The sequence below is a fragment of the Ictalurus furcatus genome, chromosome 16, assembly GCF_023375685.1.
Source record: "Ictalurus furcatus strain D&B chromosome 16, Billie_1.0, whole genome shotgun sequence".
NCBI classification, from domain to species: domain Eukaryota; kingdom Metazoa; phylum Chordata; class Actinopteri; order Siluriformes; family Ictaluridae; genus Ictalurus; species Ictalurus furcatus.
The window spans coordinates 3,440,496-3,453,988 of NC_071270.1; the positions used below are offsets into that span (position 1 = coordinate 3,440,496).

The 13,493-nt window shown below is 43.4% G+C and overlaps 1 protein-coding gene across 1 annotated transcript in view; it reads left to right on the forward strand.

Annotated features, from left to right (window-relative positions):
- Positions 1-13,493, forward strand: part of LOC128620368 (CXADR-like membrane protein) — a 45,846-nt gene that overhangs the window by 27,057 nt on the left and 5,296 nt on the right. The window contains exons 2-5 of the mRNA XM_053645301.1: positions 8,057-8,211; positions 9,649-9,847; positions 12,113-12,280; positions 12,579-12,701. Of these exons, the coding sequence (XP_053501276.1) occupies positions 8,057-8,211; positions 9,649-9,847; positions 12,113-12,280; positions 12,579-12,701 (645 nt within the window). The remainder of the gene's footprint in view (positions 1-8,056; positions 8,212-9,648; positions 9,848-12,112; positions 12,281-12,578; positions 12,702-13,493) is intronic.

Here is a 13,493-nt window from a genome sequence, read left to right on the forward strand (position 1 = left end):
CTGCAGAGGGAAAAGAGCATTTCTATTGATTTCGGAGTGCAGCTGAAACAATTCTATTGATTGTCTGGCTTATTATAGAATTCTAGGCTTTTAGATGGCTTGAGTACTGTTTGACGCAAGAGAACGTTCATTGCCTGTGATCTGCAACCTTAAAGGAAATGCCAATAATACACACCTTCTGTGGTCCTTCTTTCACTTTTATTCCTCACTAAAATTATGCAAAAGCTCCAGGTGACTTACAGGAGGGTAAAAAATTCACTGAATCACTACATCTATCCATCCATCTTCTACCGCTTACTCCTTTTCAGGGTCACGGGGAACCTGGAGCCTATCCCAGGGAGCATCGGGCACAAGACGGGGTACACCCTGGACAGGGTGCCAGTTGAATCAGTACATGAGTGTCAGTATTTGCGATCTGATACCTCAGTTGTACCTCGGTCTCGCTGAAGGAGGCGTGGCGCCTGTGTCTCAGTCTTAGTGAAGGAGGTGTGGCCTCTGTGCCTCAGTGGCACTGAAGGAGGAGTGGCCTCTGTGTCTTAGTCTTAGTGAAGGAGGTATGGCCTCTGCGACTCACTCTCACTGAAGGAGGCGTGGCCTCTGCGACTCATTGTCACTGAAGGAGGTGTGGCCTCTGCGATTCAGTCTCACTGGAGGAGGTGTGGCCTCTGCGACCCAATCTCACTGAAGGAGGTGTGGCCTCTGCGACCCAATCTCACTGAAGGGGGTGTGGCTTCTGTGACTCAGTAGCATTGAATGACTCGTGACCTCTGTGTTTGTCAGCCCCACTAAAGGAGGTGTGGCCCTCTCACTCCTGACAGATTAATGTGAAACTATTTACTCTTTATGGATTCTAGTGAAACAGGTAGAAATACCACAGATCTCTGATCACGTATCAAAATATGCACTTAATCTGTCAAGGTGTCTAGAGTCAACCAGGAATAAGACAAAATATTGTACGCTTTGTGTCAGTGTTGCACCACTCAGCGGCCGCTGGATTGGCATGGAGCCCAGTGTGTGTGTGTGTGTGTGTGTGTGTGTGTGTATGTGTGTGTCGCAGGCTTAGTGCTCGCTCCTGGGTGAAAGCTGGGACCAAAACCAACAGGCCTGTGGGAAAGACACTTGGCATGTGGCCTGGCACACACACAGCCAAGACGCTCAGCTGGCATTGTTCAAACAAAGCTCACGACTAAGCCGTCTGTTCTTTTTGGGTCAGAATGACCCACTTTATCATTTTTTTTCCTATAAGTTTAGTGTAATATCCCTAATGTAAAGCTCAGTCTGTAACAATCATTGTAAAATAATAATAAAAAAATTTAAAGGATCCCAAAGAATGACATCATTCGGTGCTCTATTCCATCAAAACTGATCATTTTATAATGATAACATTTAAAAAACTAAGTCTAAAGGCATGGTCAGTAGGGCACATTGTTAAGGTTTAAAAGGCCAACAATCAGGAAGTGCACCATTAGATTAGCCACCATTAAGAGTCTATATTCATCTGTCAATATTCAGATTGCCAATGTTCCCCATCAGTGATATTATGAATCATATTGTTCTCATTCTTCTTTGGCCCTTAGCATTCACTACAAGCATTCTCTCAGAGAGAGCTATTGATGTTTTTCTTTTTTTTTTCTTTTTTTTTGAAGACAAACCATCCAGATGGGATTTGAGAGTCCAAAAGTTACATCGGTATTTACATGGGGAAAGTTAGGCGTATTCAGAGTCAGGTTAAGCACCTGCTTACATACATTTTCTGGGTTCCCCCTTCAGGTCCATTCAACCATTTTCTATACCGCAGGGTCATGGGGAGCCTGGAGCCTATACCAGGGAACTCAGGGCACAAGGCGGGTGACATCCTGGACGGGGTGCCAACCCAGCACAGGGCACGATCACACACACATTTACACACTAGTGACAATTTGGAAATGGAAATGAAATCAGCCTACAACATGTGTCTTTGGACTGCAAGAGGAAACCAGAGTTAAGTTAAGTCTATGCTGTGATCATAAGGGGGTTCTTGGAAATACTTTTACTCTGGAAGAGATCTCTGGCTGGAAAAAAAAATGTAAGAACCCGTGATATAGATGACCCTATAGAGGAAGTATTTATAACTGCAGGCAAACAGGCAGAGGAATATTTGATTGATGATAACATGGTGTCCTAGACGTGTCCTAGAGGTTGACATATTTGCGTGTGATGTGGAAAAAGGACACTAGCATCACTAGAGTGACCAAATGAACTAAAGAGAAACAAAAAAGAGGAACAAACAGCCAAAGACTGGCTGCAATGAAATATTTCTGTACTTGAGAATCGTAATATTTGTATTTTGCATATTATGCAAAATTTTGTGTAGCACGACGCGTACCTTCTTTTTCTTTCCGGCGGCATTTTCCCTATCTCGTGTCATGTCAATTTTTGGTACAGATTTGAAACTGGTCAGTAACAGCCCCTTCTAGCCAATGACCCTGAAACTATTTCTGGTTTGCTCTAGTTCCATCTCATCCCAGCCCCCAATGCTTCATGTGCAACCGATAAATGTTGTTCTGCACTGCGTATTTGCATGGTGCATAGTAAATATAACTTTTGGAGGTGTGCATGCCGGTTCCTCTGTGAGTTACGCTTCCTCGTAATCCCCTTCTCTGCGTCTCGATGCAGACCGGTGCTCCTTTATGTAAGCTTGTTGGTCCTCCCTCCTCTACAAGCGGTGTATATATCATAAATAATGAGCAAAATGCAGGCCACGGCTAGAACAGTTCAAAAGCAAGTTCACATCGCCGAAGGGACTGCAGTTGTAAAATGATAAGGGGGAAAAAAGAATGAGAAAAGTAAAGGAAATGGTTATTAAAGAAAGGAAGAGTGGCTGGTTTTATGATTTGTTTGTAATAATAAATAAGCCCAGTGGCTGTTTAGCTCTTTATTATGCAAGCTTAATTTCACTGTTCGCCTCTTTTTTCTGGTTCTGTCACGTTATTTCTATAGAAAACATCTGCAGTTGTGTAAAGACTTCTCAGTGAAGGTGGTGTGAAGTCCCACTCCTCACAATGCAGTGTTGAAATGTTCTACATGAAACTTCTAAAAAAAAAAAAAAAAAATGTTTCTAAATTTTGCCTGCTTTCATATGTATCTTTCATACAACAGGTCTTTGGTAATGATGCAAGATCAGTAATCAAGATGTCATCATGTCCGATTGCCCCAGTGTTGACTGTGGATCCAGTTTTTCGAATGTTGACTGTGGTTCCAGTTGCCCCAGTGTTGACTGCGGTTCCAGTTGCCCCAGTGTTGACTGCGTTTCCAGTTGCCCCAATGTTGACTGCGGTTCCAGTTGCCCCAATGTTGACTGCGGTTCCAGTTGCCCCAGTGTTGACTGTGGTTCCAGTTGCCCCATTGTTGACTGTGGTTCCAGTTGCCCCAGTGTTGGCTGTGGTTCCAGATGTTCCAATGTTGACTGTGGTTCCAGTTGCCCCAGTGTTGACTGTGGTTCCAGATGTTCCAATGTTGACTGTGGTTCCAGTTGCCCCAGTGTTGACTGTGGTTCCAGATGTTCCAATGTTGACTGTGGTTCCAGTTGCCCCAGTGTTGGCTGTGGTTCCAGATGTTCCAATGTTGACTGTGGTTCCAGTTGCCCCAGTGTTGACTGTGGTTCCAGATGTTCCAATGTTGACTGTGGTTCCAGTTGCCCCAGTGTTGGCTGTGGTTCCAGTTGCCCCAGTGTTGATTGTGGTTCCAGATGTTCCAATGTTGACTGTGGTTCCAGTTGCCCCAGTGTTGACTGTGGTTCCAGATGTTCCAATGTTGACTGTGGTTCCAGTTGCCCCAGTGTTGACTGTGGTTCCAGATGTTCCAATGTTGACTGTGGTTCCAGTTGCCCCAGTGTTGGCTGTGGTTCCAGATGTTCCAATGTTGACTGTGGTTCCAGTTGCCCCAGTGTTGACTGTGGTTCCAGATGTTCCAATGTTGACTGTGGTTCCAGTTGCCCCAGTGTTGGCTGTGGTTCCAGTTGCCCCAGTGTTGACTGTGGTTCCAGATGTTCCAGTTGCCCCAGTGTGCATTATGATTCCAGTTGTCCCAGTGTGCATTATGATTCCAGTTTCCCCAGGGTTGACTTTGATTCCAGTTGCCCCAGTGTTGACTGTGATTCCGGTTGTCCCAGTATGCACTATGCTTCCACTATCTTCATTTTTCATATAACGGATCGTTGATAACGACATAAGATCCACATCGTGTACGGTTGTCCCAGTGTACACTGTGATTCCAGTTGTACCTATGTGCACTGTGAGTCTGGCATGCACTGTGATCCCAATTGCCCCAGTGTGCACCTTGATCCCAGTTGCCACAGTTTGCACTGTGATTCCATGTTTCCCAGTGTGTACTGTGATTCTGGTTGTACCTACGTACAGTGTGATTCCAGTTGCCCCGGTGTTCATCTGGATTCCAGATGTCCCAGTGCTGAATGTGATTCTGACTGTCCCAGTGTGCACTGGGATTCTGGTTGACCCAGTGTGCACTATGACTCCAGTTGTCCCAATGGTGGCTCAAAGGTTAAGGCTTTGGGTTACTGATCAGAAGATCCAGCACTGCCAAGCTGCCACTGTTGGGCAAGGCCTTTATCCCTCTCTACTTCAGGGGCACTGCATCATGGCTGACCCTTCGCTCTGACCCCAACTTCCTAACAAGCTGCAATATGCAAAGAAAAGAATTTCACTGTGCTGTAATGCATATGTGACAAATAAAGGCTTCTTCTTCCTCTTCGGTGTGCATTGTGATTCCGGTTGTCAGAGATCCGGAATCACAGAGCCACATGGTCTTGATTCCTAGTGTGCACTTTGTAGACAAAACAAGGCTGTGTTGGTCTTTGTGTGCACTAATTAACAATAGGAAGCCAGTGTTTTGGCTGAGTTGAGCCGAAGACTGGTGGAGGAGCGGATATTTCAATAGCCAAGCCCTGGAGCATGTTGTGCTCTATTAAATTCCTCCCTACACACACTTGCATCTTATTATAGCATAGTGAATACGATCCATTAGGCCAAAGCACACAAAGAGTGCATAAAGTAGGTCTGGGGGCACTAACATGAACTGCTTCTGTCTCGTCAGTTGCCACAAATGAATATTCCATCATTAGGAGGCGTGGCCTTTATGACTGTCGGTCCCAGTAATTGAACTGTGGACTCTGGAATATCCTTAAATATTATATTCTACGAAGCCCAGAAAATTTGCGTCTTAATGACTGAAAACATGGATGATTTCACAACTTACTGATGGAAACACAATCAGGTGTTAAGTCATTAGTCGTTTGCTCCTTCATTCTGATTTTTCAGCCTAATCTATCTACCCCACTGAATTCAAATACTGCCCTTAGAAGTTAAACATGTTTGGGTTTTTTCCCCCTATTGCAAGCCAAAATCCTCATCTTTTGCTATCATGTGCATGCAGTGAATAGAGAATAGGTTGGAAAATCAGCATATTGGAGTATTCCTTTAACACTGTGTTCTAGGAGCGTCCGTTGGACTTTGAAATAATATGAACATGGCTACTTTCAGAAAAAGTTATAAATATTGTGTGGCACAAAGGGACGAAAAGAAATAGTGTGAGAGAAACTCACTAAAAAGGGTTATGCTATGCTGCAATGGGACTAGAGAGAGAACGTGATAGAGGGATGGTGGAAAAGAGAACACTAAATCTCAAGTTTCAACCACGCTAGTTCTCTCTCTCACACACATACATCTCTCTACAGTGTCTTTCTTCCTTACGCACCCTAAATACTTTATTCTCAATCTTTCTTTTATCCAACCTTCTTTAGACAGCTCTCATTCTTTCATTATCTACCCCCATCCCACTCCTCCTGCATTTCTACCGCACTACTCTTCTCTCTCTCTCTCTCTATTCCACCATTACTCTCTCTCTCTCTCTCACATCCATCTGATCTCTCCCATCAGGCGACGCAAACGAACACAGATCTTATCTTTACGTCTTCAAGCACGCCCATTCACGTTAATTGCCCCTAAATGTGTCCTAAATTATCACTACCCCACACAGACTCTACCTGGATGGGCCTGATCTCATTTCAGATTAGCCAGCCTACATTTAACCCACTTAGAAACTTAATATGCATTTGATACCCAGCTATGTGGGGCACGCCGGTATGAATCTACTTCAGTTACTGACACGGAAAGTATATTTCCAGGCTTGCTAATAATGATGCCATGGCACCATGTGATCGTTGACTTTTATTGGACCTGTGTTAAATAAATATTCTCGAACAATAAGACAAAACAAATGGAAGTATCAATGAAAAGTCAATGAAAGTATTTTTTTTTATCTAGGGTTTATTATTATTATTATTTGGATAGTGTATAGAGCAGTGGTCACCAGCTCTCTTCCTTGAGATCTACCTTCCTGCAGGTTTCATCTCCAATCAGAACTTCTTAAGGCAATGATTAGATGGTCAGGTGGGCACCATTATGCTTGGAGCTAAAATCTTCAGGAAGGTAGAGCTATAAGTGTTATAAGTGTTCTTGGGTTGTGCCTCAGAGGAACTCTTTTAAGGCTCCTTGTAGAACTCTAAAACAGAGTTTCGCTGTCAGAAAGGGTTTAAAGTAGAACCCGTTTAGGAAGTTAAGAACCATTAATTATCCAATGTATCCTTAAAGAACTCTTAAAGAACCCCCATTGCACCAAGTACCACAGAGTGTTTCTCCTCTCAGAAAGTATTCCAAGTAGACCTTTTTGGGAAGCTAAGAATGTTTGGAGTTTGTACTGCTCACGTACCCAGTTAATACATGCACTCTTCAGAGGTTCTTTAAGGGTTCGTTATCCAAGGAATAAATGGTTCTTAGCGTCCGAAAACCGTTCTGCTCAGAAAGAACTAGGAAAACACATCGTTGCAGGATTCTACAGAGGACTTTTAAAGGTGCCTCCAAAGATACAAGTGAAAAAAAACCCTTAAAGTTTGTGTTTTTTTAGGGGCAGTACATAATGTAATACCGTGTACCGTGCTACTGGCGTGATTTATTGGTCATTGGCGAGAGATCAAAACCAATTGGGGAAAAAAAAAAGTCCTGTGGATTAGTGCTGGCATATGGCAGGGGAAATGATAGATTGTCGTGTCTCTCAACCCCACAATCATCTGCTTCCAGTTGTAGATGATCAGAGCATTAATCTGATGCTCTGATCCAGAATCAGATCTCCATTGAGACTGAAGCTACAGCCAAAACCTCAGAATCCTCAGATCCGTCCCTCAAATACAGGCAGTTGGGTAAATATCCCTGGCATCTGAATTACAACCAGCCTAAGAGCTTCAGCGTTTCTGTCCCTCCTACCCTTCCATCATTTCCCTGTCTGTCTCTTCCTTTTATTCAGTTTATTTCACTTGATTGGCATGACTGCTTTCAAATGCAGCGGTTCAAAAGCAGTTCAAGTGTTCGAACAATTCTACGAATAAAACAGTAACGACAATCAAACTAATATCGCATTAATTAAATACAAAAATCAGAATAAATCTGATGTGTATATTATTTATATCAACTTTTTCCAGGGAAAGTGAATTTAATGTGCTTTTAATATAAAAGAAACAAACAAACAAACAAACAAAAACGAATTCCCCATCCAGCACAACGAAATGCGGGCCATATTCTGAGCGTTAAGAAACAGAGTGTTGTGTCGTTACTTGCTATCTCTCATTCGTTTTAACTGTAATAATAAAAGTAATTAGCTATGATTGCTGCGATTTTTTTACGTTGCTGTTTTCTGGAAACGTGGGAAATTTGATTTGGTTGCTTTGAGCTTTTTCGTCTCTGGCTGTCTTTCTTTCTCATCCATGTATTATTCTCTATTAGCACGATTGTCGATATGTAATTTTGCCAGACCAGTTCAAAGAGTGAGTTGTGATCGAAGCGTAACTGCTTTATCAATATGTACGTACTGTGGCTTGTAACGATAGAACAACGGAAGGAATAGAAGTTGATAAAGATGATTACACATAATAAATAAAACATGTCATGCATTATGGACAATAGAGGAGACATTGTGGTTCATCAGGTCTGTCTTTCTCTCTCGGTAGTGTTGGGTGTGTTGCAAGCGCGCGGGCAGACGGAGATGAAGCGAGTGGTGGGCGATAACGCCACGCTGCCATGTCACCATCAGCTTTGGCATGCGGACACGTCGCTGCTGGACATCGAGTGGCTGCTGGTGAAACCCAACGCCAAGCAGAAAGCGGTGAGAGCACACAGAACAACGCACTGCCAAAATCGGGGAAAAAATGGCAATCACCACTTCATGGAAATTACGACCGTGTCCGTCTGTCCGTTTCGTGACGGTCCACATCATGAGCTTCGGAAAATTTAAGCCACCCTACAATTAGAAACCTCGCTCGTTTTTTCTGGCCGATGCTGGCTTTTCCTCTTCAATTACTTTTATGAAAGGATGATTCAGAATTGGCAGGCGTTTACATTTTCCACTCCAGTTTGGCCTTTGGTTATCTAACACACTCACTTTGAGCTAAAGTGAAGGAATGCTCCTTCTATGCCTGGCTCTGCATGTCAAACAGTCTGCTATTGATTATCCATGGTGCGTCAGTAAAGCTGGTGAGAGCAAGCAGACAATTAAAAACAAAACAAAAGGACACAACACAAACGGAATCGCACTGCGCGCTCAATAAGGCTAGACATTTGTAGACACGTGTCCGAAGTTTGAACGGTTAAAAACAATATAGCGATGTGATCAAATGCTCAAGACATTTCTCAGACAAGAAAAGTCCTAATGGGCGTGGCCTAATATTATAATGAGCATAGCCTGAATTCCCAGCACTCAAGAATCAGGATTGTTCATCGTCCAAGTACCAGCCAGCCAAATTATACACTTAGCACAGTATGCTACGCTAAATAATCGTCACTCTCTTGGATAGATCTCACTTGCTTCATTAACTTTTGCTTTAAACGTTGCTCAGATGGATAGTTTAGATGATTGATCAACTTTATGATTGATGATGAGGATGAAGCGGATACATACATTTATTGCCCAAGATTAGCCCCACCCACTTTATACCAAAAAGGGGAGTAATTCAGACTTTTTAAAAAAATTTCTTGAAGACTGTGGCCAAGGTTAATTTTATTAGAAAGTCATCACACCCTACCAAAGCATGGAGTTCCTTGGTCTTTCTCACACACACACACACACACACACACACACACACCTTCCCTGAGGAAATATTAACGTCACGTTTGGTCTCAAGTCATCGACTCTGAAACTCAGCCCCAAATGTGTACATTTACTAGCAATTAACTGTTGTGTTTACATACAGTATATTTCATTCACACACCAGTAATACACCCAGATAATACACAGTAATGGTCTATTAAAGACTTTAAAATGGTCCATTAAAATGCGTCCCTTTCCATTACGTTATATACCCTGCACTGTTTTAGACCTATTTAGGTAAGAAATGATGCGGAGAGATCATAGAAATCGTTAGTATCAGGTTTTATGCAGTAAAAGCTGTGCTTGGTAGTAAACTCAGACCTTTAGACTTTGTTAAACCTGTAAAATAAGATAAAAAATTAAAAAAAACACTGCTTTGCGTTTGGAATAGAAACACTGAAGAAACAAATTCGTTTGTTTTGTTTTGTTTTTTGTTTTTTTTTTTGTTCCTGATAGGTGATCACCTACTTTGCAGGACGGATCTACGACCCGAGCGAGGGCGAGGCAGGCAAGTTGACGCTCTCGGGCGATTATCTGAAGGGCGATGCATCACTGATGATCAGCGACCTTTCGCTCACAGACTCTGGCGAGTACAGCTGCAAGGTGAAGAACGGAGGGAAGTACTACTGGAATACGGTCAACCTCATCGTCCTCGGTGAGTCCTTACCTACTGCTGATTAACCGTCAACCGTCCTGTAACCCCCGTGCTTGGGTGTTGCTCTAAAGATCACCATTATCTCCAGTGTTTATATATATAACACTTCCTGGCCTCGTCTTCTTCTAGGGGTCAGAGTGGCCTATTTAGATGTATTTTATATATATATATATATATCTAAATAGGCCATTTTGACCCCTAGTAGAAGACGAGGCCAGGAAGTGACAGCCTCGTGTCAGTCAGTTGGCAAGCCGAAAATAGCACTCTTGCCCCATGGCATCGTGACACAGTTGCGCTTGCCATTGCAGTGGAATGTCGCTTTGATTATGAAAAACGTATTTAAACATTACTTATGATATGACACAGTGGTCACAATGGTCCATTACAGGGAGCTGGATTTATTTGACATGTTAATAAATAAATGTAAAACATTACATGTAAGTATAAATGGATAAAAAAATAAAAAATTCTTGAATGAATACAAATGGTTAGTACTGGCAGGTTGCTGTAGTATAAGATGAACAGCACACTGTAGAACCTGCTGTTATAGGAAAAGTTGCTAGCTTGTTACTCATTGTTGTTGCTTTAATCCATACTGATCACGTCCTAGTTTTAAAACACTTTGAAGAATCCCTATATGAAATCTAAGGAATCAAAACAAAAAACAAACCCAGTTTGCGCCATTTTCTCAAACGCTGATGGCGGGGCGTTCTTTAATCCAAACGCAAACACGTCATATCCGTACTACATGGTATTAACGACTTAACGCTGAAAGCGATATTAGCTTTCCGTTGTACCCATCTATCAACCTGTGCGGTTATTGTATGTGTTTGTTATTGACATGAAACATTTTCCACCCTTCGAACGGTGCGCTCAGAATTCTGTACGTTGCATGCGCATCACTATATCCGAGTATCAGGTTCTCTAGTGCGAAAAGTGTCACTACGTCGTCTCGTGCGAGGCGTAATACCACCCAGGAGGAATGCGTGTTCCGAGCGCTTCGGGTTGCTGACTCTTCGCTCTCGATGAAGATGTTGTAAAGGGCGCGCTGGCAAATTTACGCGTGCGTCTGTACAAATTGCCGCCGGCTTCGCGACGACACTTTCGATTCGGCGGGACGGGCATTAGCGTTTGTCTTGTTCGACACGAGGATAATGGCTCTGGCGCAGGCCCGAGTGCCTCCTCGTCCTCCTGCTCCTCCTCCTCCTCTGTGTAAGTGATCCTGACATAGGAGAAGATGGACGGGCCACTGCCTGCCCGGCTCCACTCCGTTAATTGCATCCTGCAGCGAGAGCCTGAGAGCAGGCGTTTCTGTTCTCCAGACTCAGCACAAACCAGCCCGAGCCTACAGTACGAGCGGCGACTTACTTGCGGGTTTATGGAGTAGGGTGGGGTGAGTGAGTCGGTGATTGGTGATGCGGTCGGAGCTAATGGTGAGCTGGGGCTCCTTTGCACTTACCTATTAAATGTCCTCTGCGGAACCGAGCAGCCCCTAAATGGTACTTGCGGGGGAATACGTGTACATCCGAGCAAGTATTCAGAAACCCTATAATTGCTTAATGTTTAATCATAATCACAATACTCTACTAGAAGATTCCTACAGGTTTAGCTGTACCTGTTCTCCCTGGGCATTTTCCTTGCAGAAAAGGAACCTCAGCAGAAATTCATTCAGGATTAATATCGTCCTGGCAATACTATGCCTAAGGCTTTTGTTCTCCAGTGGTGCCAATATGCTAACAAAAAAAAAACAAGTAGAGTGGGAAAAAAACAGAATTTTACCACAAAAACCTGGATTTATGCCGGTTGAACTGATATTTAAGAGCGTTATTGAGAAACGTTTGGGTTCCTAAGCAACCAGCTGAGTGAATAATCCAATTCTTACCAAATCAGTGGAAGATGATGTAGATGTTTGCACCTCTGGATCTCATTCCCGTTCAGCCAGGAGTTAGCTCTTGTATCAAAGTGACAATCTGACAAACATATGCTAGCTTGGTAACTAATTCTAGCTAGCATTGTTCATTGTTCAGCGGAGTTGAAATCTTTTACCGAATTTGTACACATAAGATAAACAGTTAGCTCCGGAACATATCCTTTTATTTTTTAAGTCAAATTTGTCCAAAATAAGCGACCCGAAAACATCTGCCTTGCTCCTGGGTGGTTTTCCTGGAAGTTTCTTCTCACAAATGGAATTCATTTGAAGTACGTTGAATTCCCAGCATCACAAGAGCATGCCTGTTGAATGTCAGCATCGTGTCTTTTGCGCAGTTAAGCCGTCGAAGCCTCGCTGCTGGATGGAGGGACGGCTGTTGGAGGGCAGCGACGTGAAGATGAGCTGTAAATCCGCAGACGGCTCCGACCCCATCCGTTACAAATGGGAGAGAGTGCTGGACAAGGGTAGATATGTGGGGAAACTACCACCTCTCGCTCTCCTGGGTATGATCTTCCAAGCTCCACTCCTTCACCGGTCGACGAATGGACAGAGTGTTTGTCAATCAGTGCAGAATTGTTTGAAAATAAATGCTAACATGCAGTTACAGTAGCTCACCTAGACCTGCTATTTTAGCAATTAGCACAATCTCGCAAAATCAATTAGAATAAACGTAGCAGCAAAAAGATGGTACAGATGGGAAGTGATTAGAAAGCGTATGATGATATTATTGCAACTTATACAACAAACACTCAGGAATAGTTTTGTTTTGGGTTTTTTTTTCTAAAAATACCGTACGTTTAGACCTGAAGAACCCGGAGATCGTGACTCTGAGAAACTTGAGCCGAGAGAGTGCGGGCGTCTACAAGTGCACCGCCAGCAACGATGTGGGAGAGGAGAGCTGCACCGTGGAGGTCAAAATTCACTGTAAGTGTCTGTGTGCCTCATTACAACCCTGTGATTTTCACCAACACACACACACACACACACACACAAGTGTATTCTGTACATCACGAATGCCTAAGGGTTAAGGATTTTATAAGATGCCGTTGATCCCACGCCATAAAACAAAAAAGTTGTATTTTTGCTGTAACATACCTCCTCGTTACGGTGCCGCAGCACAAGGCTAGCATGTCCGTGATATCCTCAGCCTTTAGGGAGTGCGCATATGTGTGTGTGTGTGTGTGTGTGTTTGTGAGAGAGAGAGTCTCATCAGCATACTTTACATTTGAATGGAAGAATCGGAAAAGGCTGCTGGGAAATTAGTGAGGAAACGTTGATTGGCGTTAGATACTCATGAATCATGTGTAGAAGAAGGAGAACCGTGGCTCCGGTTGCTTGATTAACGGCGTGTTGCGTGTGCTGTGTGTTCTCTTGGCACTGTTTGACGGATTGCTTTAGATACTCTATCTGCAGTGCGGTGGACGGGGGGGCTTGTTCGGAGGGTTAGCCGAAATCGCTAATCGGTGTCACTCCCAGGATGGGTTTAAACTCAAATTGGTGGGCAAGTGTGTGTCAGTCAAGCGGTTGATATCTTCTGTATCTAAATGCTAAGTGGGAAGCTCAGACGGGATCCACTTGAGTACTAGTGGTTTCTTTGGAAAACTGAACATTTTAGAATTTACTATTTTAAAAAAAACCTACCTCCTAACATTTTGGTAAAAAGTTTGTACGCTCTACATACGAGTCAGGTCATAAGACTGAGGCGTGACTGGTCAC